The 26,944-nt window shown below is 47.3% G+C and overlaps 1 protein-coding gene across 1 annotated transcript in view; it reads left to right on the top strand.

The window, feature by feature from the left end:
* Positions 1-1,383: 1,383 nt before the first annotated feature.
* The window catches only part of EGLN1 (egl-9 family hypoxia inducible factor 1), a 125,734-nt gene continuing 100,173 nt past the window's right edge, over positions 1,384-26,944 (top strand). The window contains exon 1 of the mRNA XM_063917777.1: positions 1,384-2,648. Within this exon, the coding sequence (XP_063773847.1) occupies positions 1,806-2,648 (843 nt within the window). The 5' untranslated portion in view covers positions 1,384-1,805. The remainder of the gene's footprint in view (positions 2,649-26,944) is intronic.

The raw sequence follows: 26,944 nt of genomic DNA, 5'->3' as shown, positions 1-26,944 counted from the left end.
GTTCCATGCGGTCGATCCCTCTGGAGCTAATGGTGTCCAGTAGCCTAAGAAGCCCAAGCTACCACCAGTTAGGTAGGTTCGCTTCTTCTCCCCTTAGTCCCTCGCTGCAGTGAGTCTGCTGCCAGCAGATCTCACTATAAAATAAAAAACCTAAAATATACTTTCTTTCTAGGAGCTCAGGAGAGCCCCTAGTGTGCATCCAGCTCAGCCGGGCACAAGAATCTAACTGAGGTCTGGAGGAGGGTCATAGTGGGAGGAGCCAGTGCACACCAGGTAGTCCTAAAGCTTTCTTTAGTTGTGCCCAGTCTCCTGCGGAGCCGCTATTCCCCATGGTCCTTACGGAGTCCCAGCATCCACTTAGGACGTTAGAGAAATAATAATTTTGATACTAAGATAGGGCCTTGCACATATGTTGGAGAAGCCATCACATTTTCCCTTTGTACTTAGCAGGAGCTCATTAATTTGCTGTTCTGACAATAATAAAGGGCTAAATGCAAGTTATGTACTGGGGAGCATTGTGTTTTGGTTTTTCCTGTCAGGGCAAATGTGTGTTTCTTTTACCCTGTGGAAGCCAATGTGTTTTTTTTTCTTTTTTTCCTGAAAGGGGTCAATGTGTTTGTTATTATTTTTTCCTGTGGATGCCAATGTGTTTTATTTTTTCCTGTGGTGGCTGATAGGTGTTATGGTGGGGGGGTGGGGGCAAGCTGAAGTCTTGGTAGATGCTAGAATCAAGTGGGCTAAGGGACCTTTTCCGTAAGGGGGAGGAGTTATGACGCAAGGGGGAGGAGCTAAGCCAGCGGGATAGTTCCTCTACTATCCACGCCACCAACTATTACTAGTAATTAGGTGGTGAGCGAAGCGAGCCACCGTGCCCGAAGCGTGGCGAGCGAAGTGAGCCCGCGAGGGTACTTTTCGGGTACCCTGTTCGCCCGTAGCTCCTCCCCTCAATACGTCACAAGGTCCCTTCAGCCCCTCCGATATAGAACCAACCCTGAAGTCTTGCCTAGGGTGCCGAGAAACCTTGCACCGGCCCTGTCCAGGAGGGACACAATGCTCTGCTCCCAGACTTTTAATTTGATTGTTTTCACCTGTATTGAACAGGTTAATGGATAACAAAGGTGTTTCAGCACAGGTGAGGGCAATCATAAATTAAGAGGGCAGTCCAGGAGCAGAGCATTCTGTCCCTCCTGGAGAGGGTCATGTTGCAGGACCTCACCGAGGCTTAAATGCCAGCGGCATATTTGATAGTATCACTAAACAAAAAAATATATGCTGTCGATAATAATAAGCAGCCTTGGTAAATATACAGAGGCGCTGCTGCTGCCACTGCACCAGGTGAGGCGGCACGTCTCTCTCTCTTCAATTCGTCCGCTACTTTCACAGCGTTTCATAATGGGGCGGTCACATGGTTCAAAGATCGGGAGCTGGTCACATGACTTTGATGTCATCAAAAGGTCTTCGCTGGTAGTACTGGGGCAGATCTAGCAACAAGGGGGGTCCCATCACGGGTAATGGCCCCGGGCAGTGACCCCAGCACAGAAAGTCCCCGGCCCGTACAGCCAGCAGCAGAGCATTAATACGGAACCCGGTCTACTCCTATGTGCAGCGCCCGTACCTTGATATGAGCTACGCTCCGAGCCTGGCGGAGTGACAGGCAGCAGCACACGTGTGCGGCCGCTGCTGGGGTGACGCAGCCGGATCGCTGCTCCCAGTATCCGCATAGCGGCCAGCAGCGGGGCGCTACTCTCTCCTTACCCGCACAGCGACCTGCCGTTTCGGGCAGCGGGGGAGAAGGAGCGGTCGTCATGGCCGGAGGAGGTGGCCCGGCCGGGGAGGGCAGCAGCCAGAGTGACCAGCAATACTGCGAGCTGTGCGGCAAGATGGAGAACCTGCTGCGCTGCGGCCGCTGCCGGAGTTCCTTCTACTGCAGCAAAGAGCACCAGCGGCAGGACTGGAAGAAGCACAAGTTGGTGTGCAAGGGACCCGCGGCCGGGGACAGCCCCGCCGCCCGCAGCAGCAGCACCACCGGTGACAGCCCGCAGCCGGCTCCCGCACACACAGACTCACACGGGGACTCGCACTCCCCGCTCCCGAAACCGTCGGGCGCCGAGACTGCTGTGACCGCAGGAGCCGCCCCGAGCAGGCCGGACGCGGCAGCGGTGCCTGCAGGCCCCGACACCAAGCAGCGGGAGGTGGTGGTCGGCGGAGCCACCCTGAGGGCGATAAAGGAGGAAGACTATACCCAGACGTCGGGCGAGGCAGGGGGCAGCAGCGCCGCCAGGAGGGGGGTGGCGGGGAGGCCCAACGGGCACACCAAGCCGCTGCTGCAGAAGCTGGCTCAGGAGTACATCATCCCCTGCATGAACAAGCACGGCATCTGTGTGCTGGACGACTTCCTGGGCCCGGAGGTGGGGGAGAGGATCGCCGGCGAGGTGCGGGCCCTGCACAGCACGGGGCGCTTCACAGACGGCCAGCTGGTCAGCCAGAAGAGCGACTCCTCCCGGGACATCCGCGGGGACCAGATCACCTGGGTGGAGGGCAAGGAGGCGGGCTGCAAGACCATCGGCCACCTGATGAACAGCATGGACGATCTGATCCGCCACTGCGGGGGCAAGCTGGGCAACTTCAGGATAAACGGCAGAACCAAGGTGGGAGCCTATACCCTCTCTCCCCGTCACCCCCTTCCCCAACAGTGCTTAATTATATACACCCACATGTGATCGCAATGCCACTCGGCAGAGACTTGGCAAAGCATGGAGGACTTTGCTCTCATTGCCTGTACCAATAACACCATGTATAGATGGTGTTAGTGATACAATGAGAAACTGCGGTAAACTGACTGCTGTTTTTAACATACTTGGCCCCCATTTATCAAAGTTTCCTTGCTGGTAAATAGGACCAATTGCTATTTAACAAGGTAACTAGCAGCGCTATTAGCCTTTCATATTCCCTATACTGTGGCACGCTAAACTGTATTTAAGAACGAGCGCTATTTCTGAAATAGCGCTCGCTTTCCTATAATGGCCTCGCCTGCTCCGAACAGACGTTATAACACCGCTGCAGCGGAGTCCGTCCTGTGCTCCGGCTTCCCCCTCCTGCAGCAATCCCGGCATGCATCACGTCGCGTCTGGAAATTACTACTGCGCATGTGCCGAAAACTACCATATTCCTTACACACATCATTCGTCAGCGCTGATGTAAGGTAAACATCAGCGCTGATGCTGCAAATACCGCATTTGCTCGCCGTGGCATAGGCTCTTCTTAAATAGAAGAGCGCGATGCCACTATACCACGACGAGTGAGAACTGTATTTGCTACTTCACTTTTAGCTGCTTGATAAATGGGGGCCACTGTATGGAGGACATAACCTTGTTTAGTTAAGGGGTTTTAGGGCATATTTCCAAACAACCACCTATAAACTGTAGTTGTAAATAAATGTTGCCCCAACTCGCAATGCGGTCATGAAAATGACCACTTGCATTTAACCAAAGTTGGGGCTCTGGGACAGGGCTTCAAAAAAGGTCTGCCCCTGCTCACGCTACCACTATAACTTTGCTTCTGAATTCAACATTGGTGTGCATACATCAGTGGGGCTGACTGAGAAGGATCTATTCTAAAGGATCCTTCTCCTGTATGTTAAGCAAAATGTTAGCCCATAGTATACTATGGGTAAACACCATCTTAAGGTGGAGTTATCTGCCGGGACCAAGCTCCAGAATACATTGCATTCCGAAACTTAGTAAATCCAACTTGCACAGCAGCAAACATAGAAGCTTATGTGGGCTGCTTTTGGGTGTGGATCATAGCGTCTGCACCTGATATAGGTCAGCACGGTCATTACGTTGACATGGAAAAAGGTCAACATGAGTTTCTTTGTGGTGTGTGTGGTGTTTTTTTTTTTTTAAATTTTCTTCGTAAAGTGACCGGGAACCCTAATTAGTGCATTGTATCCCTGCGCATGGCTCGCGCTTCGGGCAAGCTGCCTCGCTCCGCTACTGCTGCGCTCGGCACAGGTTACGATTCCCAATTGTAGTCCACGTGGATCGTAAAGTAAAAAACATTATTTTGAAACCCTCATGTTGACCCTTTTCCAGGTTGACCTTGTCCATGTCAACCTAGTGACTATGTGGCCCTATAGACCATGTCGACCAATAGTGGTAGACCTAATGAGTGTCGGCCTAAAGACCGGATTCCGCTGTTTTTGCAGTTGGAAATTAATTCTAATTTTGATTAATAAGCGAGTTGACCACTCCCATCTCATTCACTGTGAGAGAGAGCAGAATGGGTCCCAGTCAGAGGAATAGTTTTGGTACATATTAGGGATGGCAATAATCAATGGTCACTGGCCAATGTCAAATACTGTAGTTTTACCATTGGTGATGGGGAACCAGATGGATTCCCGCCATCAATGGTAGCCGTAGGCCTGATGTATTTATGTATTCCCCTTCCCTTACACAGTGCTGCGCTGTGTGTTAGTGCTGAAGCTGTGGGCAGTGCAGGGATGCTGACTGACAACTGAGCCTGTCAAGTCAGCTCTAGAACAATGCTGGCCATTGGCATGCCAGCATATTGTATGTGTGTCAGGGATTCAGGATGCTGATCAAGGCTCCTCCTCTGGCCCGACCACCATGTCCTAAATGAAATAAGGAAGTGCTGCATGTGCAAAGAAAATTGCCTTCTCCAAGGTAGTTCTCTTCACATGCGCAAATCTTCAATTTGCTAAACTGTCTGGTTAATGCCATCGATGCCAACCTCACTGATGGCCATCCCTAGTACATATTGCTGTTCGTATCGCTTTCAAATGTATGATGTAGGGATCTTCAATATACGGGCAGATTCTTAGACGGGAGCAAGGAAATGAAAGCAATTAACTGTGCACCTGGAACAGACTGTTGCAACACAAAGGGTCGCAAATGCTATATATATATATAATATATATATATATATATTGCTCCAACTCAGCCGGCACTCCACGCTGCAGTTACAACTGATCCAGGTGCCTAGTGCAGCAATCTACATATCCATACAAAAAAGCACGGCACTCCCAGGACTCTTCTGCAAAAACGCCTTTATTGGCGGTGTTCTATGATAGAACACCGCCAATAAAGGCGTTTTTGCAGAAGAGTCCTGGGAGTGCCGTGCTTTTTTGTATGGATATATATATATATATATATATATATATATATATATATATATATATATATATATATATATATATATATATATATAATTATTAAACAAACAAGGAGGGGACAAGCGCCTAATAGTGCAGTAACTTCACACCACTTTTGGTTATTTACAATGAAGTGTCTATAGGTAATCTGCGTACCGGAAATTTGATTTTTAGTAGGCACATCAAAAATAGTGCAGAAATTACTTTTCAAATATATTGGGGTTCACACAAATCGATAGGTATTAAGCGTACCATAATATAAACACCAAACAGCATTTCATTAAAGGTCTTTTTCAAGAATGATCGTCCTCCATGGAGATAGAAAATATCACACTTCGTAATTCGCCGTGCATAAATGAGAATCACAGGCTAAAAAACATAGGTTTTAATTCATATACTAAGAGTGGTCATAAAAATACTTTTAAAAAAGAAAAAATTTCATAAAGCTTATCTGGATAATCCGATATTTTTTCAAGCAGTCCGGGGTATGTCCACCGTGAATGCCCGGGTCAGGGGTGTTCAGAACAGGTCCTCAACGCGTTTCACCTATCAAGGCTTCCTCAGGAGTGTGGACATACCCCGGACTGCTTGAAAAAATATTGGATTATCCAGATAAGCTTTATGAACTTTTTTTCTTTTTTAAAAGTATTTTTATGACCACTCTTAGTATATGAATTAAAACCTATGTTTTTTAGCCTGTGACTCTCTATCTCCATGGAGGACGATCATTCTTGAAAAAGACCTTTAATGAAATGCTGTTAGGTATTAAGCGTACCATAATATAAACACCAATCGATTTGTGTGAGCCCCAATATATTTGAAAAGTAATTTCTGCACTATGAGAGGCGTTTCTCGCTCTGGTTGATTACAGACCCGCTTTCCTGCGAATAGACCGACTGGAAGATATCCTCATTGAGATATCCATTGACGCTCAACCTGGTGACCAGTTGTGGTGCAGATAATCAATTGGAGGAATCAGCTGCTATATTTTTGATGTGCCTACTAAAAATCAAATTTCCGGTACGCAGATTACCTATAGACACTTCATTGTAAATAACCAAAATTGGTGTGAAGTTACTGCACTATTAGGCGCTTGTCCCCTCCTTGTTTTTCCAGATTTATTTGTCACTAAACCTAGTGACACCTTGAAGGACTGAGCTGCCGTCTGCAGGGCATCCTGTGGAACCAGAGTGCAAGTTTGATAAATCTAAGACATTTCCTGAATATACTATACTGGTTAAGAAGGGAAGTAGCGCACCAACCATACTTTTGAGATATATATCTATCTAATCTATCTAATCTATCTAATCTAACGTCCTTGAGGATGCTGGGACTCCGTAAGGACCACGGGGAATAGACGGGCTCCGCAGGAGATAGGGCACTTTAAGAAAGCTTTTGGACTCTGGGTGTGCACTGGCTCCTCCCTCTATGCCCCTCCTCCAGACCTCCGTTTTTACACTGTGCCCAGAGCAGGATGGGTGCACTGCAGAGAGCTCTCCTGAGTTCTCTGCCTGAAAGCATTTTTGTTTGTATTTTTTCTCTACTTTTTCTACTTTTCACAGGGAGCACTGCTGGCAACAGGCTCCCTGCATCGAGGGACTGAGGAGAGAGGAGCAGACCTTCTTGTCTAAGATAGGCTCTGCTTCTTCGGCTACTGGACACCATTAGCTCCAGAGGGGGTGAACGCAGGTTCTTACTGGGCGTCCACCCCCGGAGCCGCGCCGCCGTTCTCCTCACAGAGCTAGAAGAACAGAAGACAGAAGTCGTCAGGCGGCAGAAGCCTTCAGCTTCACGGAGGTAACGCACAGCACTGCAGCTGTGCGTCATTGCTCCCATACACCTCACACACTCAGGTCACTGTAAGGGTGCAGGGCGCAGGGGGGGGCGCCCTGGGCAGCAATATAAACACCTCTTATGGCAAAAGACAATGTACATGTATATAAAAGAGCCCCCGCCATATTTTTGTAAGTTTGAGCGGGACAGAAGCCTGCCGCCGAGGGGGCGGGGCTTCTCCCTCCGCACTCACCAGCGCCATTTTTTCTCCACGGCACCGCTGAGAGGAAGCTCCCCGGATTCTCCCCTGCTTACACACGGTGAAGGGGTGTTTAAAAGAGAGGGGGGGGGCACATAATTGGACGATAACATATTATACAGCGCTGCTGGGGAAAAGCATTTTGTGTTGGTCTCCAGGATCATTGCGCTGGGGTGTGTGCTGGCATACTCTTTCTCTCTGTCTCTCCAAAGGGCCTTGACAGGGATACTGTCTTCAGGAAAGGGGTTCCCTGTGTGTGTAAAGTGTCGGTACGCGTGTCGACATGTTTGACGAGGGAAGCTCGCTTAATGTGGAGGGGGAGTGCTTGAATGTCATGTCGGCAACGCCGACACCGGAATGGGTGGATATGCTGAATGTCTTGAATGCAAATGTCAATCTATTGCATAAAAGGTTAGACAAGGTAGAAGCTAGGGATCAGTCAGGTAGCCAGTCCATGCCTGTCCCTGTGGCGCCAGGCCCTTCGGGGTCTCAGAAGCGCACCATATCCCAGATCGATGACACAGAAACCGACACAGATACTGACTCTAGTGTCGACTATGAAGATGCAAAATTACAGCCGAAGGTGGCAAAAGGTATTCGGTACATGATTATTGCCATTAAAGAGGTTTTGCATATTACTGAAGAACCCCCGGTCCCTGACACGAGGGTACACATGTATAAAGGGAAAAAGCCTGAAGTCACCTTTCCATCCTCATTTGAACTAAGTGAATTGTGCGAAAAGGCTTGGGAATCTCTGGATAGGAGACCACAAGTTCCCAAAAGGATTCTTATGGCGTGTCCTTTTCCACAAACTGATAGGATACGCTGGGAATCTTCGCCTAAAGTAGACAAGTTGCTGACACGCTTGTCCAAAAAGGTGGCACTGCCTTCTCAGGATACGGCTTCCCTCAAGGAACCTGCTGACCGCAGGCAGGAAATTACCTTGAAGCACATTTACACTCATTCAGGTACTATTGCTAGACCGGCTATGGCGTCGGCCTGGGTTTGTAGTGCGGTTGTGGCATGGCAGATTCCTTATCTACGGAGATTGACACCTTAGATAGGGATGCTATTCAAATGACCATAGAGCATATTAGAGATGCTCAGAGAGACATTTGTTTATTAAGCTCCAGAATAAATGCTATGTCCATTTCTGCTAGGCGGCTCTTGTGGACCCGACAGTGGACGGGAGATGCCGATTTCAAAGCGGCATATGGAGTCCTTGCCTTACAAAGGGGAGGAGTTGTTTGGAGACGGCCTCTCGGACCTTGTCACTACGGCTGGTAAGTCGAATTTCTTACCTTATGTCCCCCCGCAGCATACAAAAAAGGCACCTCATTATCAAATGCAGTCCTTTCGTTCCAATAAAAACAAAAAAACAAAAAGGTACGGGGATCGTCCTTTGTTGCCAGAGGGAAAGGCAGGGGAAAGAAGCTGCACACAGCTAGTTCCCAAGAGCAAAAGTCCTCCCCTGCCTCTGCAAAGTCCACCGCATGACGCTGGGGCTTCCCGGGGGGAGGCAGATCTAGTGGGGGCTCGTATTCGGTTTTTCAGCCACGTCTGGGTTCATTCGCAGGTGGATCCCTGGGCATTAGAGATTGTTTCTCAGGGATACAGGCTGGAATTCGAAGACTTGCCTCCTTGCCGGTTTTTCAAATCGGCTCTGCCGGCTTCCCCGTCAGAGAGGGAGCTAGTGTTGGCGGCAATCCAAAAATTGTATATTCAACAGGTGATTGTCACAGTTCCTCATCTCCAGCAAGGAGAGGGATATTACTCAACCCTGTTTGTGGTTCCGAAACCGGACGGTTCGGTCAGACCCATTTTAAACCTAAAATCTCTGAACCTGTACTTGAAGAGGTTCAAGATGGAATCACTCAGGGCGGTCATCGCCAGCCTGGAGGGGGGGGGGGGTTGGATGGCGTCCCTGGACATAAAGGATGCATACCTTCATGTTCCGATATTTCCCCCCCCCCTCATCAGGCGTTCCTGAGATTTGCAGTGCAGGACTGTCTCTACCAATTTCAGACGTTGCCGTTTGGGCTTTCCATGGCCCCTAGGATTTTCACCAAGGTAATGGCGGAAATGATGGTGCTCCTGCGCAAGCAGGGGGTCACAATTATCCCATACTTGGACGATCTCCTCATAAAGGCGAGATCTCGGGAGAAGTTGCTGGACAGCGTGTCTCTGTCCATGAAGACGTTGCAGATACACGGCTGGATTCTCATTATACCGAAGTCCCAGCTAGTCCCTACAACGCGTCTGACCTTTTTGGGCCTGATTCTAGACACAGACCAGAAAAAGGTTTTTCTTCCGATCGAAAAGGTTCAGGAGCTCATAGCCATGGTCGGGAACCTATTAAAACCAAAAAAGGTTTCAGTGCATCATTGCACGCGGGTCCTGGGGAAGATGGTGGCTTCATGCGAGGCCATCCCTTTCGGCAGGTTCCATGCGAGGACCTATCAATGGGACCTCTTGGACAAGTGGTCCGGGTCCCATTTACGAATGCATCAAAGGATCACCCTGTCTCCCAGGACCAGGGTATCTCTCCTGTGGTGGCTGAACAGTGCTCACCTGCTAGAGGGTCGAAGGTTCGGCATTCAGGACTGGGTCCTGGTGATCACGGACGCAAGCCTCCGAGGCTGGGGAGCAGTAACACTGGGAAGAAATTTCCAATGTCTCTGGTCAATGCTAGAGACTTGTCTCCACATCAACGTCCTGGAGTTGAGGGCCATATACGACGCCCTGTGTCAAGCGGAGGAATTGCTTCGGAGAAAACCGGTTCTGAACGTCACGGCAGTGGCTCATATAAACCGGCAAGGCGGAACAAGGAGCAGAGTGGCATGGCAGAAGCGACCAGGATTCTACGCTGGGCGGAAGGCCATGTAAGCGCGCTATCAGCAGTGTTCATCCTGGGGGTGGACAACTGGGAGGCGGACTTCCTCAGCAGGCACGACCTGCATCCGGGAGAGTGGGGACTTCATCAAGAAGTATTCGCACAGATCACGGATCGATGGGGACTGCCTCAAATCGACATGATGGCATCCCGTCTCAAGAAAAAGCTAAAGCGGTATTGCGCCAGGTCAAGGGACCCTCAGGCGGTAGACGCTCTGGTGACACCTTGGGTGTTCAGATCGGTCTAGGTGTTTCCTCCTCTTCCTCTCATACCCAAAGTGTTGAGAATAATAAGAATGAGCAGGGTCAGAACAATCCTCATTGTTCCAGATTGGCCACGGAGGACTTGGTATCCGGAGCTGCAAGAGTTGCTCACAGAAGATCCGTGGCCTCTTCCTCTAAGGCAGGACCTGCTGCGGCAGGGGCCCTGTCTGTTCCAAGACTTACCGCGGCTGCGTTTGACAGCATGGCGGTTGAACGCCGGATCCTAGCGGAAAAAGGAATTCCGGAGGAAGTCATTCCTACCCTGATCAAGGCTAGGAAAGACGTGACGTTAAAACATTATCACCGTATATGGCGGAAATATGTTTCTTGGTGTGAGGCCAGAGCTGCTCCTACGGAGGAGTTCCATTTGGGCCGTCTGCTTCACTTCCTTCAAACAGGAGTGACTTTGGGCCTAAAATTAGGGTCCATAAAGGTCCAAATTTCGGCCTTATCCATTTTCTTTCAAAGAGAATTAGCCTCTCTTCCTGAAGTACAGACTTTTGTGAAGGGTAGGCTGCATATTCAGCCTCCCTTTGTGCCTCCGGTGGCGCCTTGGGATCTTAACGTGGTGTTACATTTCCTCAAGTCACCTTGGTTTGAACCACTCAAAACTGAAATACCTCACGTGGAAAGTGGTTATGTTGTTGGCATTAGCTTCGGCTAGACGTGTTTCGGAATTGGCGGCTTTATCACATAAAAGCCCATACTTGGTTTTTCACGTGGATAGGGCAGAGTTGAGGACTCGTCCTCAATTTCTGCCAAAGGTGGTCTCATCTTTTCATATGAACCAACCTATTGTCGTGCCTGTGGCTACACGGGATTTGGAGGATTCCGAGTCCCTGGATGTGGTCAGGGCTTTGAAGATTTATGTGACCAGAACGGCTAGAATCAGGAAGACTGAAGCTCTGTTTGTTCTGTATTGGCGCTCCTGCTTCAAAGCAGACTATTGCTCGCTGGATCTGTAACACGATTCAGCAGGCGCATTCTACAGCAGGATTGCCGTTACCGAAATCGGTTAAGGCCCATTCCACTAGGAAAGTGGGCTCTTCTTGGGCGGCTGCCCGAGGTGTCTCGGCATTACAGTTGTGCTGAGCAGCTACTTGGTCGGGGTCTAACACCTTTGCAAAGTTCTATAAGTTTGATACCCTGGCTGAGGAGGACCTCCTGTTTGCTCAATCGGTGCTGCAGAGTCATCCGCACTCTCTCCCGCCCGTTTGGGAGCTTTGGTATAATCCCCATGGTCCTTACGGAGTCCCAGCATCCTCAAGGACGTTAGAGAAAATAAGATTTTACTTACCGGTAAATCTATTTCTCGTAGTCCGTAGAGGATGCTGGGCGCCCGTCCCAAGTGTGGACTTCTTCTGCAAGACTTGTATATAGTTATTGCTTACATAAGGGTTATGTTATAGTTTATCGGTTGAACCGTGGCTATGTTGTTGTTCATACTGTTAACTGGGTAGTTTATCACAAGTTATACGGTGTGATTGGTGTGGCTGGTATGGATCTCGCCCTTAGATTTACAAAAATCCTTCCTCGTACTGTCCATCTCCTCTGGACACAGTTTCCCTAACTGAGGTCTGGAGGAGGGGCATAGAGGGAGGAGCCAGTGCACACCCAGAGTCCAAAGCTTTCTTAAAGTGCCTTATCCTGCGGAGCCCGTCTACTCCCCATGGTCCTTACGGAGTCCCAGCATCCTCTACGGACTACGAGAAATAGATTTACCGGTAAGTAAAATCTTATTTTTTTTCCTGATAGAGGATGATTAAATGTACTACCAGCTAGCATAAATTGGCAAGTGGTACAGGTACAACGTATACATCCAAATTTATGCCGTACCTCACTAAGCGCATCAGATCCCTGGATCTTGGAGATGTCGTCTTTGACCAATATATCCCCGAGGCTTCTTCCCCTAGTATAACAAGGCATAATTCTAGTGGTCGCTAGTGGCAACTCAGGGTCAGATTGTATAATGGGCCATCATTTTTTTACTTTTTGTAGTGATGCTAGGACTAGCTTGATTATATCTATTTACCCATGGTAGTATACTCTGTGACTCCCGTTCTTTCACATAACTATACCCAGAGTGTTGCAATACTTTTTCCTTGGCTTCCAATAGTGCATTAAGATGATACCCCCTGCTAAGGAATTTATCAATCAAGGTATTGATCTGTTGCTCTGCAAGCTTCATGTCAGTTGTGATGCGTTTGGTCCGCAACATTTGTGAATATGGTAGACCTCTAACAAGTGCTCTAGGATGGGCACTATTGTAGTGTAATAGATTATTCCTATCTGTATCCTTAGTGTATAAACTTGTTTGAATGGTGCCTTCACAAATACTGATGGATACATCCAAGAAATTCACACACTCATCAGAGATGTTATATGTGAATTTCACTGTAAATTAGTGTTAAAGCTAGCAAACCTTTTTTTCATGCCCACAGATTGCCAGTCATATCGTATTTTATACACCATTTATAGATGACCTGCTGATATTTTGGCAGGGGCAGAAGCAGGAGTTGATAACCCTGCTGGAGAATCATAACCTGGGTGATGGCCTAGTGAAATTCACATATAACATCTGAATGTGTGAATTTCCGCCCAGCATCCTCTACGGACTAGGAGAAGATTTACTGGTAGGTTTAAAATCTTATTTTCTCTTACGTCCTAGAGGATGCTGGGGACTCCGTAAGGACCATGGTGATTATACCAAAGCTCCAGACCGGGCGGAAGAGTGCAGATGACTCTGCAGCACCGATTGAGCAAACATGAGGTCCTCATTAGCCAGGGTATCAAACTTGTATAATTTTGCAAAAGTGTTTGAACCCGACCAAGTAGCTGCCCGGCAAAGCTGTAATGCTGAGACGCCTCGGGCAGCCGCCCAAGAAGAGCCCACCTTCCTAGTGGAATGGGCCTTTACCGAATTAGGTAACTGCAATCCAGCCGTAGAATGAGCCTGCTGAATCGTGTTACAGATCCAGCGAGCAATAGTCTGCTTAGAAGCAGGAGCGCCAACCTTGTTGGCCGCATATAGGACAAACAGTGCCTCTGTTTTCCTAACTCGAGCCGTCCTGGCTACATAAATTTTTAAGGCCCTGACTACATCAAGGGACTTGGAATGCTCCAAGTCACCCGTAGCCACAGGCACCACAATAGGTTGGTTCATATGAAACGACCTTAGGTAGAAATTGAGGACGAGTTCTCAACTCCGCTCGATCCAAATGGAAAATCAGAAAGGGGCTCTTGTGAGACAAGGCCGCTAATTCGGACACCCGCCTCGCAGATGCCAAGGCCAACAACATGACCACTTTCCAAGTGAGAAATTTTAATTCAACTGTTTGAAGAGGTTCAAACTAGAGATGAGCGGATTCGGTTTTACTCGGTTCTCAAAACCGACCCTTATTGGCTATCCAAAACACGTGACATCCGTGAGCCAATTAGATGCCGTTTTGAGAACCGAGTAAAACCGAGTAAAACCGAACCCGCTCATCTCTAGTTCAAACCAGTGTGACTTAAGGAACTGTAACACCACGTTAAGGTCCCACGGTGCCACTGGAGGGGTACAAAAGGAGGTTGGATGTGCAGCACTCCCTTTACAAAAGTCTGGACTTCTGGGAGAGAAGCCAATTCCTTCTAAAAGAATATAGATAAGCCTGAAATCTGCACCTTAATGGAGCCTAACTTTAGGCCCATATCCACTCCTGTCTGTAGAAAATGGAGAAAACGACCCAGCTGAAAATCTTCCGTCTGAGCATTCTTGGCTTCACACCAAGACACTCCTGTCTGTAGAAAATGGAGAGAACGACCCAGCTGAAAATCTTCCGTCGGAGCATTCTTGGCTTCACACTAAGACACATAAAATGCCTCGCCGTTACCTCCGTCCTAGCTTTGATCAGAGTAGGGATGACTTCCCCCGGAATACCTTTCCTAGCTAGGATTTGGTGTTCAACCGCCATGCCGTCAAACATAACCGCGGTAAGTCTTGGAACACACAGGGCCCCTGTTGCAACAGGTCCTCCCTGGGAGGAAGAGGCCACGGATCTTCTGCGATCATTTCCTGAAGATCTGAATACCAGACCCTTCGAGGCCAATCTGGAACAATGAGTATTGTCTGCACTCTTGTTCGTCTTATGATTCTCAATATTTTTGAGATGAGCGGAAGTGTAGGGAACACGTATACCGACTGAAAAACCCATGGTCCACCACTACTGCCTGAGGGTCCCTCGACCTGGAACGATACATCCGAAGTTTCTTGTTGAGGCATGATTCCATCATGTCTATTTGGGGAAGTCCCCAACGACTTGTTATCTCTGCGAAAACTTCTTGATGAAGACCCCACTCTCCTGGATGGAGATCGTGTCTGCTGAGGAAGTCTGCTTCCCAGTTGTCCACTCCCAGAATGAAGACTGCTGACGACGCGCTTACGTGATTTTCCGCCCAGCGAAGAATCCTGGTGGCTTCCGCCATTGCCACTCTGCTCCTTGTCCCGCCCTGGCGGTTTACATGCGCCACGGCTGTGACATTGTCTGACTGAATCAGAACGGGTAGGTCGCGAAGAAGATTCTCTGCTTGTCGAAGGCGTTGTATATGGCCCTTAATTCCAGCACGTTGATGTGTAGACAAACCTCCTGGCTTGACCACAGTCCCTGAAAATGTCTTCCTTGTGTGACTGCTCCCCATCCTCGGAGGCTCGCGTCCGTGGTGACTAGAACCTAGTCTTGAATGCTGAACCTGCGACCCTCTAGGAGGTGAGCACTTTGAAGCCACCACCGGAGACACACCCTGGCCCTGGGGGACAGGCTTATTTTCTGATGTATTTGTAGATGGGACCCCGACCACTTGTCCAGAAGGTCTCACTGAAACGATCTCGCATGCAACCTGCCGAAGGAGATGGCCTCGTAGGCCGCCACCATTTTTCCCAATACTCTAGTGGGGTGGTTTTCTGTATGCCGGCGGTCGGGCTCCCGGCGCTCAGTATACCGGCGCCGGGAGCCCGACAGCCGGCATACCGACACTTATTTTCCCTCGTGGGGGTCCACGACCCCCATAGAGGGAGAATAAAATAGTGTGGCGCGCGTAGCGAGCCCGCAAGGGGCTCATTTGCGCTCGCCACGCTGTCGGTAAGCCGGCGGTCGGGCTCCCGGCGCCGGGATGCTGGTCTCCGGGAGCCCGACCGCCGGCCAGCCGTAGTGAACCCCTTTAGTGCATTGATGAACTGGCACTCTTTTTTTGGTTTTAGCCGGTCCCTGACCATGTTCTGGAGTTCCTGGGGTTTTTTCCATTGGGAGAAAAACCCTCTTCATTTCCATGTCCAGAATCCTACCCAAAAATGATAGCCGAGTCGTTGGAAACAACTGCGACTTTGGTAGATTTAGGATCCAGCCGTGTTGCTGCAGCACTCTCAGGAAGAGCGACACGCTTTTCAGTAATCGATCTCTCGATCTCGCTTTTATCAGGAGATCGTCTAAGTATGGGATAATTGTGACTCCTTGCCTGCGCAGGAGCACCATCATTTCCGCCATTACCTTCTGAAACTGGTAATGACAATCCTGTACAGCGAATCGCAGGTACGCCTGATGAGGGGGATAAATGGGGACATGAAGGTATGCATCCTTTATGTCTAGGAATTTGAACCTTTTCAAATACAGGTTCAGGGATTTTAGATTCAGAATGGGTCTGACCGAGCCATCCGGTTTCGGGACCACAAACAGGGTTGAATAGTACCCTTTTCCCAGTTGCATTAGGGGAACTTTGATGATCACTTGCTGTTGACAGAGCTTTAGAATGGTAGCTGAAACTATTTCCCTCTCTGGGGGAGAAGCTGGCAAAGCCGATTTGAAAAATCGGCGAGGAGGCACTTCTTCGAACTCCAGCTTGTAGCCTTGGGATACAATTTAGATCGCCCAAGGATCCAAATCCGACTGAACCCAGACCTGGCTGAAGAGTCGAAGACGTGCCCCCACCGATGCGGACTCCCTCAGCAGAGCCCCAGCGTCATGCGGTGAATTTTGTAGAGGCCGGGGAGGACTTTTGTTCCTATGAACTAGCCGTAGCAGGCATTCTTTTCCCTCTACCTTTACCTCTGGCGATCAAGGAAGAGCCTCGACCCTTTCTGAACTTATGCGACCGAAAGGACTGCATCTGATATTGAGGTGTTTTCTTTTGCTGTGGGGGAACATAAGGCAAAAAAAGACTTACCCGCGGTAGCCGTGGAAATCAGGTCCGCGAGGCCCTCCCCAAATAAAGCCTCACCTTTGTAAGGTAAAGTTTCCATATGTCTTTTTGAATCTGCATCTCCCATCCATTGGCGGGTCCACAGGGACCGTCTAGCAGAAATTGCCATGGCATTGGCTCTTGAACCCAACAGCCCAATGTCCCTCGCAGCCTCTCTTATATTTAACGCTGCGTCTTTAATGTGACCCAAGGTCAACAAAATGCTATCCTTATCTAGGGTGTCAATGTCAGATGACAAGTTATCTGCCCATGCAGCAATTGCGCTACCCACCCATGCCGACGCTACTGCCAGTCTGAGCAAGGCACCCGTATGCGTATAAATTGATTTTAAGGTAGTTTCCTGTCTGCGATCAGCAGGATCCTTGAGGGCTGCCGTGTCTGGAGATGGTAGCGCCACCTTTTTGGGCAAGTGCGTTAAAGCCTTGTCCACCGTGGGTGAGGATTCCCATCATTACCTGTCCTGTGAGGGGAAAGGATACGCCATAATAATTCTCTTGGGAATCTGCAGTTTCTTGTCTGGAGTTTCCCAAGCTTTTTCATATAAGGCGTTCAGCTCATGAGATGGGGGAAACGTTACCTCAGGTTTCTTTTCCTTAAACATGCAGACCCTCGTGTCAGGGACAGAGGGGTCCTCTGTGATATGCAAAACATCTTTTATTGCAATAATCATATAATGAATGCTCTTGGCCACCCTTGGGTGTAACCTCGCATCATCATAGTCGACACTGGAGTCAGAATCCGTGTCGGTATCAGTGTCTGCTATCTGGGAAAGGGGACGTTTATGAGACCCTGAAGGGCCTTGTGACCCAGTCAAAGCCATGGATTGACTCCCAGCTTTTTCCCTGGACTCTGCTTTGTCCAATCTTTTATGTAATAAAGTCACATTTGCATTTAAAACATTCCACATGTCCCACCAATCAGGTGCCGACGGAGACACCACAATCATCTGCTCTGCCTCCTCCCTAGACGAGCCTTCCGCTTCAGACATGCCGTCACACACGTACTGACACGCCCACACACAATGGGATATACAAATAGGAGGACAGCCCCCCAATAAGGCCCCTTTGAGAGACAGAGTATGCCAGCACACACCCAGCGCCACTGGACACTGGAACAAAGTCCCAGTCTGTACAGCGCTTTTATAGATATATAATACACTTACAGCGCCAATTAAATGCCCCCCCCCCCCTCGTTTTTGCCCTCTGTACTTGTGTTCAGCAGGGGACAGTCCGGGGAGCAGCTTCTCTGCAGCTTGCTGTGGAGAAAATGGCGCTGATTAGTGCTGGAGGATCAAGCTCCGCCCCCTCAACTGCGGGCTTCGGTCCCGCTCAAATTCTTTATACTGGCGGGGGTTTTGTAATATACTGCCTCCGCAGTATCTATTATGCTGGCCAGTGTCCCTTGAGGTTATTATTGCTGCCCAGGGCACCCCCCCTGCGCCCTGCACCCTTACAGTGCCTTATGTGTGTGTGAGTGTGGGAGCAATGGCGCGCAGCGTGACCGCTGCGCGGTACCTCAGTGAAGATCTGAAGTCTTCTGCCACCTGTGAAGTCTTCTTTCTTCTTATACTCACCCGGCTTCTATCTTCTGGCTCTGTGAGGAAGACGGCGGCGCGGCTCCGGGACGAACAGCGAGGACGACACCTGTGTTCCGACGCTCTGGAGCTAATGGTGTCCAGTAGCCTAAGAAGCAGAGGCTATCATTTAAGTAGGTCTGCTTCTCTCCCCTCAGTCCCACGATGCAGGGAGCCTGTTGCCAGCAGTGCTCCCTGAAAATAAAAAACCTAACAAAATTCTTTTTTCAGAGAAACTCAGTAGAGCTCCCCTGCAGTGCATCCAGTCTCCTCTGGGCACAGGATCTAACTGAGGTCTGGAGGAGGGGCATAGAGGGAGGAGCCAGTGCACACCCATTCTAAAGTCTTAGAGTGCCCATGTCTCCTGCGGAGCCCGTCTATACCCCATGGTCCTTACGGAGTCCCCAGCATCCTCTATGACGTAAGAGAAAATAAATTGGAATATGCTGTAATTTTTGTGCAAACTATATATTTGTTGGATGTCTAATTGTGATGTTTTGTCAGCTGCTTTATTGTTTTCCTCTGTATTTGTTGCATAATTTTTTTACGTCTTTTTGTATATGGTTTTTATGTCTAGTTTTCACACTCCTGTTGCCTGCAGTGGGGGAGTGCTCCCATAGGGTAGTACGCTGTAGCTGGACACATGGAACGCGGAAGTGGAGCAGTGTGGAACGCAATGATGTGTTTCCATGGTGACCAGCACCGCGCTCATGGTGTACTGGCGCTGTTTTTGACGAGTGACGACTGCTTTTGGATAGAATGAAAAAATAAAAAAATAAAAATATATATATATATATATATATATATATATATATATATATATATATATATATATATATATATATATATATAATCTATATCTCTCTCTATCTATCTCTATTCAGAAACACAATACCCTTCCTGCGCTGAGAATGAGCCGCACTACTGAAAGCTCCCCTGTTAGTAGAAACTTAAAAATAGAGACAAACAATAAATACGGAGTGCGTTGTAACAATAAAACTGGTTGAAAATTGATCAATTCCAGATTGGTAGGAGGAGCTTCTCTTGTGTTTTTTCCCTTTTAGTGGGCTCCTGATTGGGGCCTATAGAGAAACCCTCTCACCAGAAAGAAATCACAGTTTAATAAAGTCTTTATATAAAAACAATTTTTAAGCCATAGTCATACATTGATAAAATGACAATTCAATTAATTGGACACACACCAGAATGCTGCTTATGGTATAATGGAGATCCTCACCTTAACGGTGTGAGCTCTAGGAGGAATCTTTGAAGCAAAGGGATAGTGTACAACAATTGGTAAACCCTACGCGTTTCGTCCAGTCGGACTTCTTCAGGGGTAAAAAATGTCTAAAAGTGTGACGTGTTGGATTCCACTAAAGGAACTCGTGATTATTGGAGATAATTCGCTAGGAATCAGTATATCGCATACGTAATTTGGATCCAAATTAAGGATGTGAACAGCATTAAATCTAAATGAGAGTTGGTGTGTTTGAGGCCATAATTAATGTGGAGACAATTAACCACCGTTTATAGAAACAACAAATCCAAAGTAACTGGTGGCAACCAGTATCGAGAATAAAACCGAAAATAGGAAAAATCAGAAACCTATTTTTGACACGTCTCAATAAACTGATTTGCATACAGGACCAATGATATAAGATAAAAAATCCAGTGGTTGACACTTGAAGTATTGTCAATTCAGCGAATCAGTTAGGCGTTTGTAAGCAGCAGTCAGGAAGGGAGATGAAACACGTAGGGTTTACCAATAATTATTGTACACTATCCCTTTACTTCAAAGATTCCTCCTAGAGCTCACACCGTTAAGGTGAGGAGGGATCTCCATTATACCATCATAAGCATTCTGGTGTGTGTCCAATTAATTGACTTGTCATTCTATCAATCTATGACTATGGATTAAAAATTGTTTTTATATAAAGACTTTTCTCTTACGTCCTAGAGGATGCTGGGGTCCATTTTAGTACCATGGGGTATAGTCAGTTCCGCAGGAGCCTTCGGCACTTTAAGACTTTTCAACAGTGTGAACTGGCTCCGCCCTCTATGCCCCTCCTCCAGACCTCAGTTTAGAAAATGTGCCCGGGAGACTGGCTGCACATAAGTGAAGTTCTACTGAGTTTGACTGAAAAAGACTTTGTTAGGTTTTTTATTTTACAGGGAACCTGCTGGCAACAGCTTCCCTGCTTTGTGGGACTTAGTGGGGGAAGTAGGAACCAACTTCTCAGTTAGTTTAATGGCTCTGCTTCCGCTGACAGGACACCTGAAGGGTACTGAACACAGCCCTTGCCTGGCTGCTGGTCACTCCCACAGCACTGCCGCCACCCCCTAACAGAGCCAGAAGTCAGAAGGCTGGTGAGTATTAACCGGAGACCTGCAGAGAGGGGCCCTCGGGTCATCATGGCGGCATAAAGGTACCAGGACGCTGCGCAGCAACATGTGTCTCAGCACTGGGCGCGGGGGGGGGCGCCGCTCGCTCGCTCTGAGGGGCATGATGAATCCTTACACTCACTGGCAAAATGTACATACATGTGAGCTGCTGATGTACACTACCCCTGCCAGTATACATATTACTGTGACTGAACCGCGCCATTACAGGGAGCGGGGCTTCACCTCAGAATTGCTTGTAACACTCATTTGGCGCCATTTTCTCCTCAGACGCCGAGGCTACAGGCTGCTTCTCCTCACATCGCTGATACAAGTTGAATTCTCCGGGATTTACATAATTGGATATAAAGCGCTGTCTTAGTATATATGTATATTCACTGTATGTAATACATATAGGGCACGTGGTATAAACCCCAATTCCCTCTGGGTCCCTCTGACAGATATAAGTGTAGGTCTGTCCCCATTAGCTCCCGTGTGTGTGAGTAGTGTGACTGTACACGCGTGTACCATGTCTAGAGTAAGTAGTTCCCCAGAGGAACCCATTTTGGAGGCACAAGAGTGTTATGAGACTGTGTGGGTGGCTAAACTAGCAAGGAAATTCTGAGTCTGAAGAACAGACAAAGCATTGGAGACAGTCTGTGGAAGATGCTTTATCTGCTGATTCACCTACAACATCCACTCGGGACCCCTCCAGTTCCCAGAAAAGGTCCCTGGCCCAAATTATGCAAATGGACATTGACACAAGTTCCGACACATGTCGGCACTGGGAATTTGAGGGGGGTAGATCCCAAACTGGCTAAGAGCATTCAATGTATGATAGTTACTATAAAAGAGGTGTTTGTAATTCCCTGACACAACACCTCCACCTGAGGAAAAAGATTATTTTTAAATTAAATGAAAAATAGGTGGTGACTTTTCCTCCGTCTAAGGACTTAAATACCTTTTTTTGAGGAATCCTGGGCTATCCCGGAAAATAAATTTGCTATCCCTAAAAGATTGTGGGTAGCATACCCTTTCCCTGAAGAGGATGAGCGTAAGTGGGAGTCACCCCCAATGATAGACACCTCAGTCTCTAGGTTGTCAAAGAAAATATTTTACCTGCCCCGGGGTCAGCTTCATTAAAAGAACCTGCTGACCGCAAATTAGAGACTACTTTAAAGTCCATCTATGTTGCTACGGGTACTTTACTCAGGCCCGCAATTGCTTCTGCGTGGGTTGGTAACTCAGTTGAAAAGTGGGCAGATAACTTGATTGTTAATATTGACGTGGTCGATTAAAGATGACATGCTGCAAATTCTAGGTCATATCAAAGACTCTGCAGGTTACTTGGTTGATGCTATGAAGGTCGTAGACTTACTGGGCTCACAGGCCTCTGCTATGGCGATTTCAGCCCGCAGGGCGCTCTGGACCCGACAATGGAATGCTGACGCAGAATCCAAAAGAAATATTGAGGCGCTCCCTTACAATGGTGAGGCCCTCTTTGGAGAGAAACTAGATGCCATGATATCAACTACTACATCTGGCAAGTCAGCATTTCTGCAGCTGCACCGGCTAAAAAATGTATATCATTCTCATACAATGCAGTCCTTTCGGCCCAACAAGTACAAAAAGGCTACAACTACCCCTTTTTTCACAGGAAAAGGTAGAAAACCTACAACACCCTCAGACTCCCAGGAGCAGAAGTCAACAATTACTTCTGCAAAAGCCACAGCATGACACTGGGGCTCCTCTGCGGGAGTGTGATCGGGTAGGGGCACGTCTACTATTTTTCAGCCAGGTCTGGCTTCGCTCAGACCTGGATCTTTGGATTTTACAGATCATATCCCAAGGTTACAAGTTGGAATTTCAAGACCTTCCCCATGCCGATTTTTCAAATCAGCCTTGCCAGTTTCTGCTCAAGACAGCACAAATGTCCTGAACGCAATACACAAATTGTCAGGACAAAGTAATTGCCTTGGTTCCTGCCGAACAAAGGAACCAAAGCTTTTATTCAAGCCTGTTTGTGGTACCGAAGCCGGATGGCTCGGTCAGACCGATTTTTAAACCTAAAATCTCAATCTTTATTTGAAAAGATTCAAATTCAAGATGGAATCCTTGAGAGCGTGATTTCCAGTTTGGAAGAAAAGGAATTTCTGGTGTCAGTGGACATCAAGGATGCTTACTTGCATGTCCCCATTTACCCGCCACATCAAGCATACCTGAGGTTTGCGGTTCAGGATTGCCACTATCAATTCCAGACATTACCGTTCGGGCTCTCCACGGCTCCGAGAATATTCACCAAGGTGATGGCGGAGATGATGGTGCTCCTTCGCAAACAAGGCGTCAACATAATTCCATACTTGGACGATCTCCTCATAAAAGCGAGATCCAGGGACAAGCTACTCCAGAACATAGCATTATCCTTGAAGGTGCTTCAACAGCACGGTTGGATCATCAACTTTCCAAAATCCCAGTTGGAACAGACAATGAGATTATCATTTTTGAGAATGATACTGGACACCGAGGTACAGAGAATATTTCTACTGGCGGAGAAGGCTCAGGAGATCCAGAGCATGGTCAAATATCTTTTGAGACCAAGAACAGTATCAATTCATCAGTGCATTCGCCTGTTGGGGAAAATGGTAGCGGCTTACGAGGCGCTACAATATGGCCTATTCCATGTTAGGGTCTTCCAGTGGGACCTACTGGACAAGTGGTCAGGGTCGCATCTCCACATGCATCAATGGATAATCATGTCAGCGAAAGCCAGAATTTTGCTCCTGTAGTGACTACAAATTTCCCGCCTCCTGGAGGGACGCAGGTTCGGGATTCAGGCCTGGATCCTGGTGACCACGGATGCAAGTCTCTGAGGATGGGGAGCAGTCACGCAAGGAGAAAGCTTCCAAGGAAGATGGTCAAGTCAAGAAACTCGCCTTCACATAAACATTCTGGAGTTGAGAGCTGTGTACAAAAGCCTTCATTAAGCGGCACACCTTCTTCAAGGTCGTCCCATACAGATCCAGTCAGACAATGTAACAGCAGTAGCTTACATAAACCGTCAAGGCAGAACAAAAAGCAGGGCGGCAATGGCAGAGGTGACAAAGATACTCCTCTGGGCAGAAAGACATGCAAAAGCTCTGTCGGCAATTTTCATTCCGGGAGTGGACAACTGGGAAGCAGACTTCCTCAGCAGACACGATCTCCATCCAGGAGAATGGGGCCTCCACCCAGAAGTCTCTGCGGAGGTAACAAGTCGTTGGGGCGTTCCTCAAGTTGACATGATGGCATCTTGTCTCAACAAGAAGCTTCCGACATATTGTTCCAGGTCGAGAGACCCACAAGCAAATGCAGTGGATGCACTGGTGAACCAGTGGGTGTTTCAGTCGGTGTATCTGTTCCCTCCACTTCCGCTTGTTCCAAAGGTTCTCAAGATCATCAAAAGAACAAGAGTTCGTGCAAATCTTATTGCTCCAAATTGGCTAAGGAGGGCCTGGTATCCAGATCTTCAAGAGTTATTACTGGAAGATCCTCGGCCTCTTCCTCTTCGCGAGGACCTGCTTCGGCAGGGGCCGTTAGTTTATCAGGACTTACCGTGGCTGCGTTTGACGGCATAGCTGTTGAGCGCCAAATCCTAGCCCGTAAGGGTATTCCCAATGAAGTCATTCCCACACTTATTCTGGCCAGGAAAGGGGTAACGTCCAACAATTACCATCGTATTTGGAGAAAATATGTATCTTGGTGTGAATCCAAGAAGTCTCCTGCGGTGGAGTTTCAATTAGGACGTCTTCTCCTATTTCTATAGGCGGGTGTGGATGCTGGATTGAGATTAGGATCGAACAAGGTTCAGATTTCGGCCTTGTCCGTTTTCTTTCAAAAACAATTGGCTTCTCTTCCTGAGGTCCAGATGTTCGTAAAAGGGGCTCTGCGCATCCAACCTCCCTTTGTGCCTCCTGCAGCACCATGGATCTTAATGTGGTGTTGCAGTTCCTTAAATCGGACTTGTTTGAGCCTCTACAAGACGTAGAGTTGAAGTTTCTCGCTTGGAAAGTGGTCATGCTATTGGCCTTGGCCTCAGGCAGATGGGTGTCTTGAGTTAGGAGCTCTCTCACACAAGAGTCCTTACTTAATATTTCATGAAGATAGGGCTGAACTGAGAACACGTCAGCACTTTCTTCCGAAGGTTGTGTCGTCTTTTCATATCAACCAACCAATGGTGGTGCCAGTGGCTTCTGACACCTCAGCCGTCTCAAAATCCTTGGATGTTGTCAGAGCGTTGAGGATTTATGTTGCAAGAATGGCTAGGATAAGAAAAACAGAATATTTGTTTGTCCTCTATGACCCAACAAGATTGGGGGTCCTGCTTCTAAGCAGACTATTGCGCGCTGGATCAGGGGTACCATTCGGCACGCTCATTCCACACCCACTCTACAAGGAAAGTGGGTTCGTCCTGGGCGGCGATCAGGGTCATTTGGGTACTTTCTGTTGTCATGATTTAAAAAGAGTAAACACAGTTGTTTGACAAATGCTTTCACCTAACTACGAACCATGATTAAAAGAAAAGTTTGAGTCATTCATATTCTCTGACAAAAATCTTATGAGCACAACTGTGTATGTATGTATGTATGTATGTATGTATGTATATATATATATATATATGTATATATGTGTGTGTATGTATATGTGTGTGTGTATGTATGTATATATATATATATATATATATATATATATATGTGTGTGTATGTATATATATATATATGTGTGTGTATGTGTGTATGTGTGTATGTATATATATATATATATATATATATATATATATATATATATACATACATACATACATACATACATACATACATACATACATACATACATACATACATACATATATATGCAAAAAAAGGCTGCGGCACTCGGAGGCTTGATGCAACAATTATGGTGTATTGAAAATATCACCTAAACTCCTCCTTCAATACACCATAATTGTTGCATCAAGCCTCCGAGTGCCGCAGCCTTTTTTTGCCCGTTTACATTACACGTGTTCTGGAGGCACCGGAGCAACTGAGTCCAGTAGGAGGAGTGCCATAGCCATTCCATGGTGCGGCACTCGTGCTGGTCTCAGAAATAAATGGACCTTAGTCCTTCTTGCTTCAACGTTTCAATTTATTTAAATTGTCATCAGGACTTCCTGATGACAATGTAAATAAATTGAAACGTTGAAGCAAGAAGGACTAAGGTCCATTTATTACTGAGACCAGCACGAGTGCCGCACCATGGAATGGCTATTTGATTAATCGTTGTGAGGGCACCAGCGACAGATAATTTCCAAGGCTTACACGGAGTTCCGGACCGCAGCAGATATATATACTACTGGCTGTGGTTGTGTCTTTATTCCTGAGTGCCGCCGTTCCCAACCCTTTTTACATAACAGTGTGAGCTGTATCTTGCGGAAGGCAACGGGGACAGTATATCAAGTAACAGTGAGTGCCGGACTTGTTGCATTATATATATATATATATATATATATATATATATATATATATATATATATATATATATATATATATATATATATATATATATATATATATATATATATATATATATATTCCAAAAGTACGGCACTCTACGGACTTATTCAACCAAATAAATGATTCAAATAGTCTTGCTTATCTTAGCAACGTTTCGGCTTTTTTATTAGTCTTTTTCAAGCAGCATCAAGCAGCTGCTTGAAAAAGGCTAATAAAAAAGCCGAAACGTTGCTAAGATAAGCAAGACTATTTGAATCATTTATTTGGTTGAATAAGTCCGTAGAGTGCCGTACTTTTGGATTACATGTTGATTTTTACCAATGTGCACCTCGGCAGGATGGCAACAGAAGTGTGAGTGCCGGTTATACGTTTGAGAGATAGATAGATAGATAGATATATATATATATATATATATCTATATTTATTTATTTATTTTTTTGCGCGTGCAAGGTAAATTCTGACAGCTTTTGACTGTAGCCTACAAATGCTGAAATGCTTTAATTTTATACTGCAATTTAGATTTGGGCTGGGGAATGCCCCTCTCAAATCCCATATATCTGCATATTTTAAGTCTTCCTAACCTTTGGTGCAATGTGGTTTGCCAAGGTACAAAGTTACTTGGTGTTGTGTCGACCCTATAATCCCCAGCCGGTGATACCTTTTTCATTTTGTGTGGCTGCTTCTCGCAGCAGTATATACTTGGATAAGGCTGCTATCAGCTGGCCAGCAATCACTGCACGGCTGACTAGGTGTGTTTGCGGCATTTTAATATGAGGTGCACGGCCGGAGATCCAGCAAAGCCTCTCCTTGCTTAACTTGTCTCCGTTGCTGTGCATAGGGAAAGCCATCTCAGAATAGTGTTACCTAGCGTA

Source organism: Pseudophryne corroboree, chromosome 4 (assembly GCF_028390025.1).
Source record: "Pseudophryne corroboree isolate aPseCor3 chromosome 4, aPseCor3.hap2, whole genome shotgun sequence".
NCBI classification, from domain to species: Eukaryota; Metazoa; Chordata; class Amphibia; order Anura; family Myobatrachidae; genus Pseudophryne; species Pseudophryne corroboree.
The sequence above is the reverse complement of the archived record's forward strand: the minus strand, read 5'-3'. Positions and strand labels throughout refer to the sequence as shown.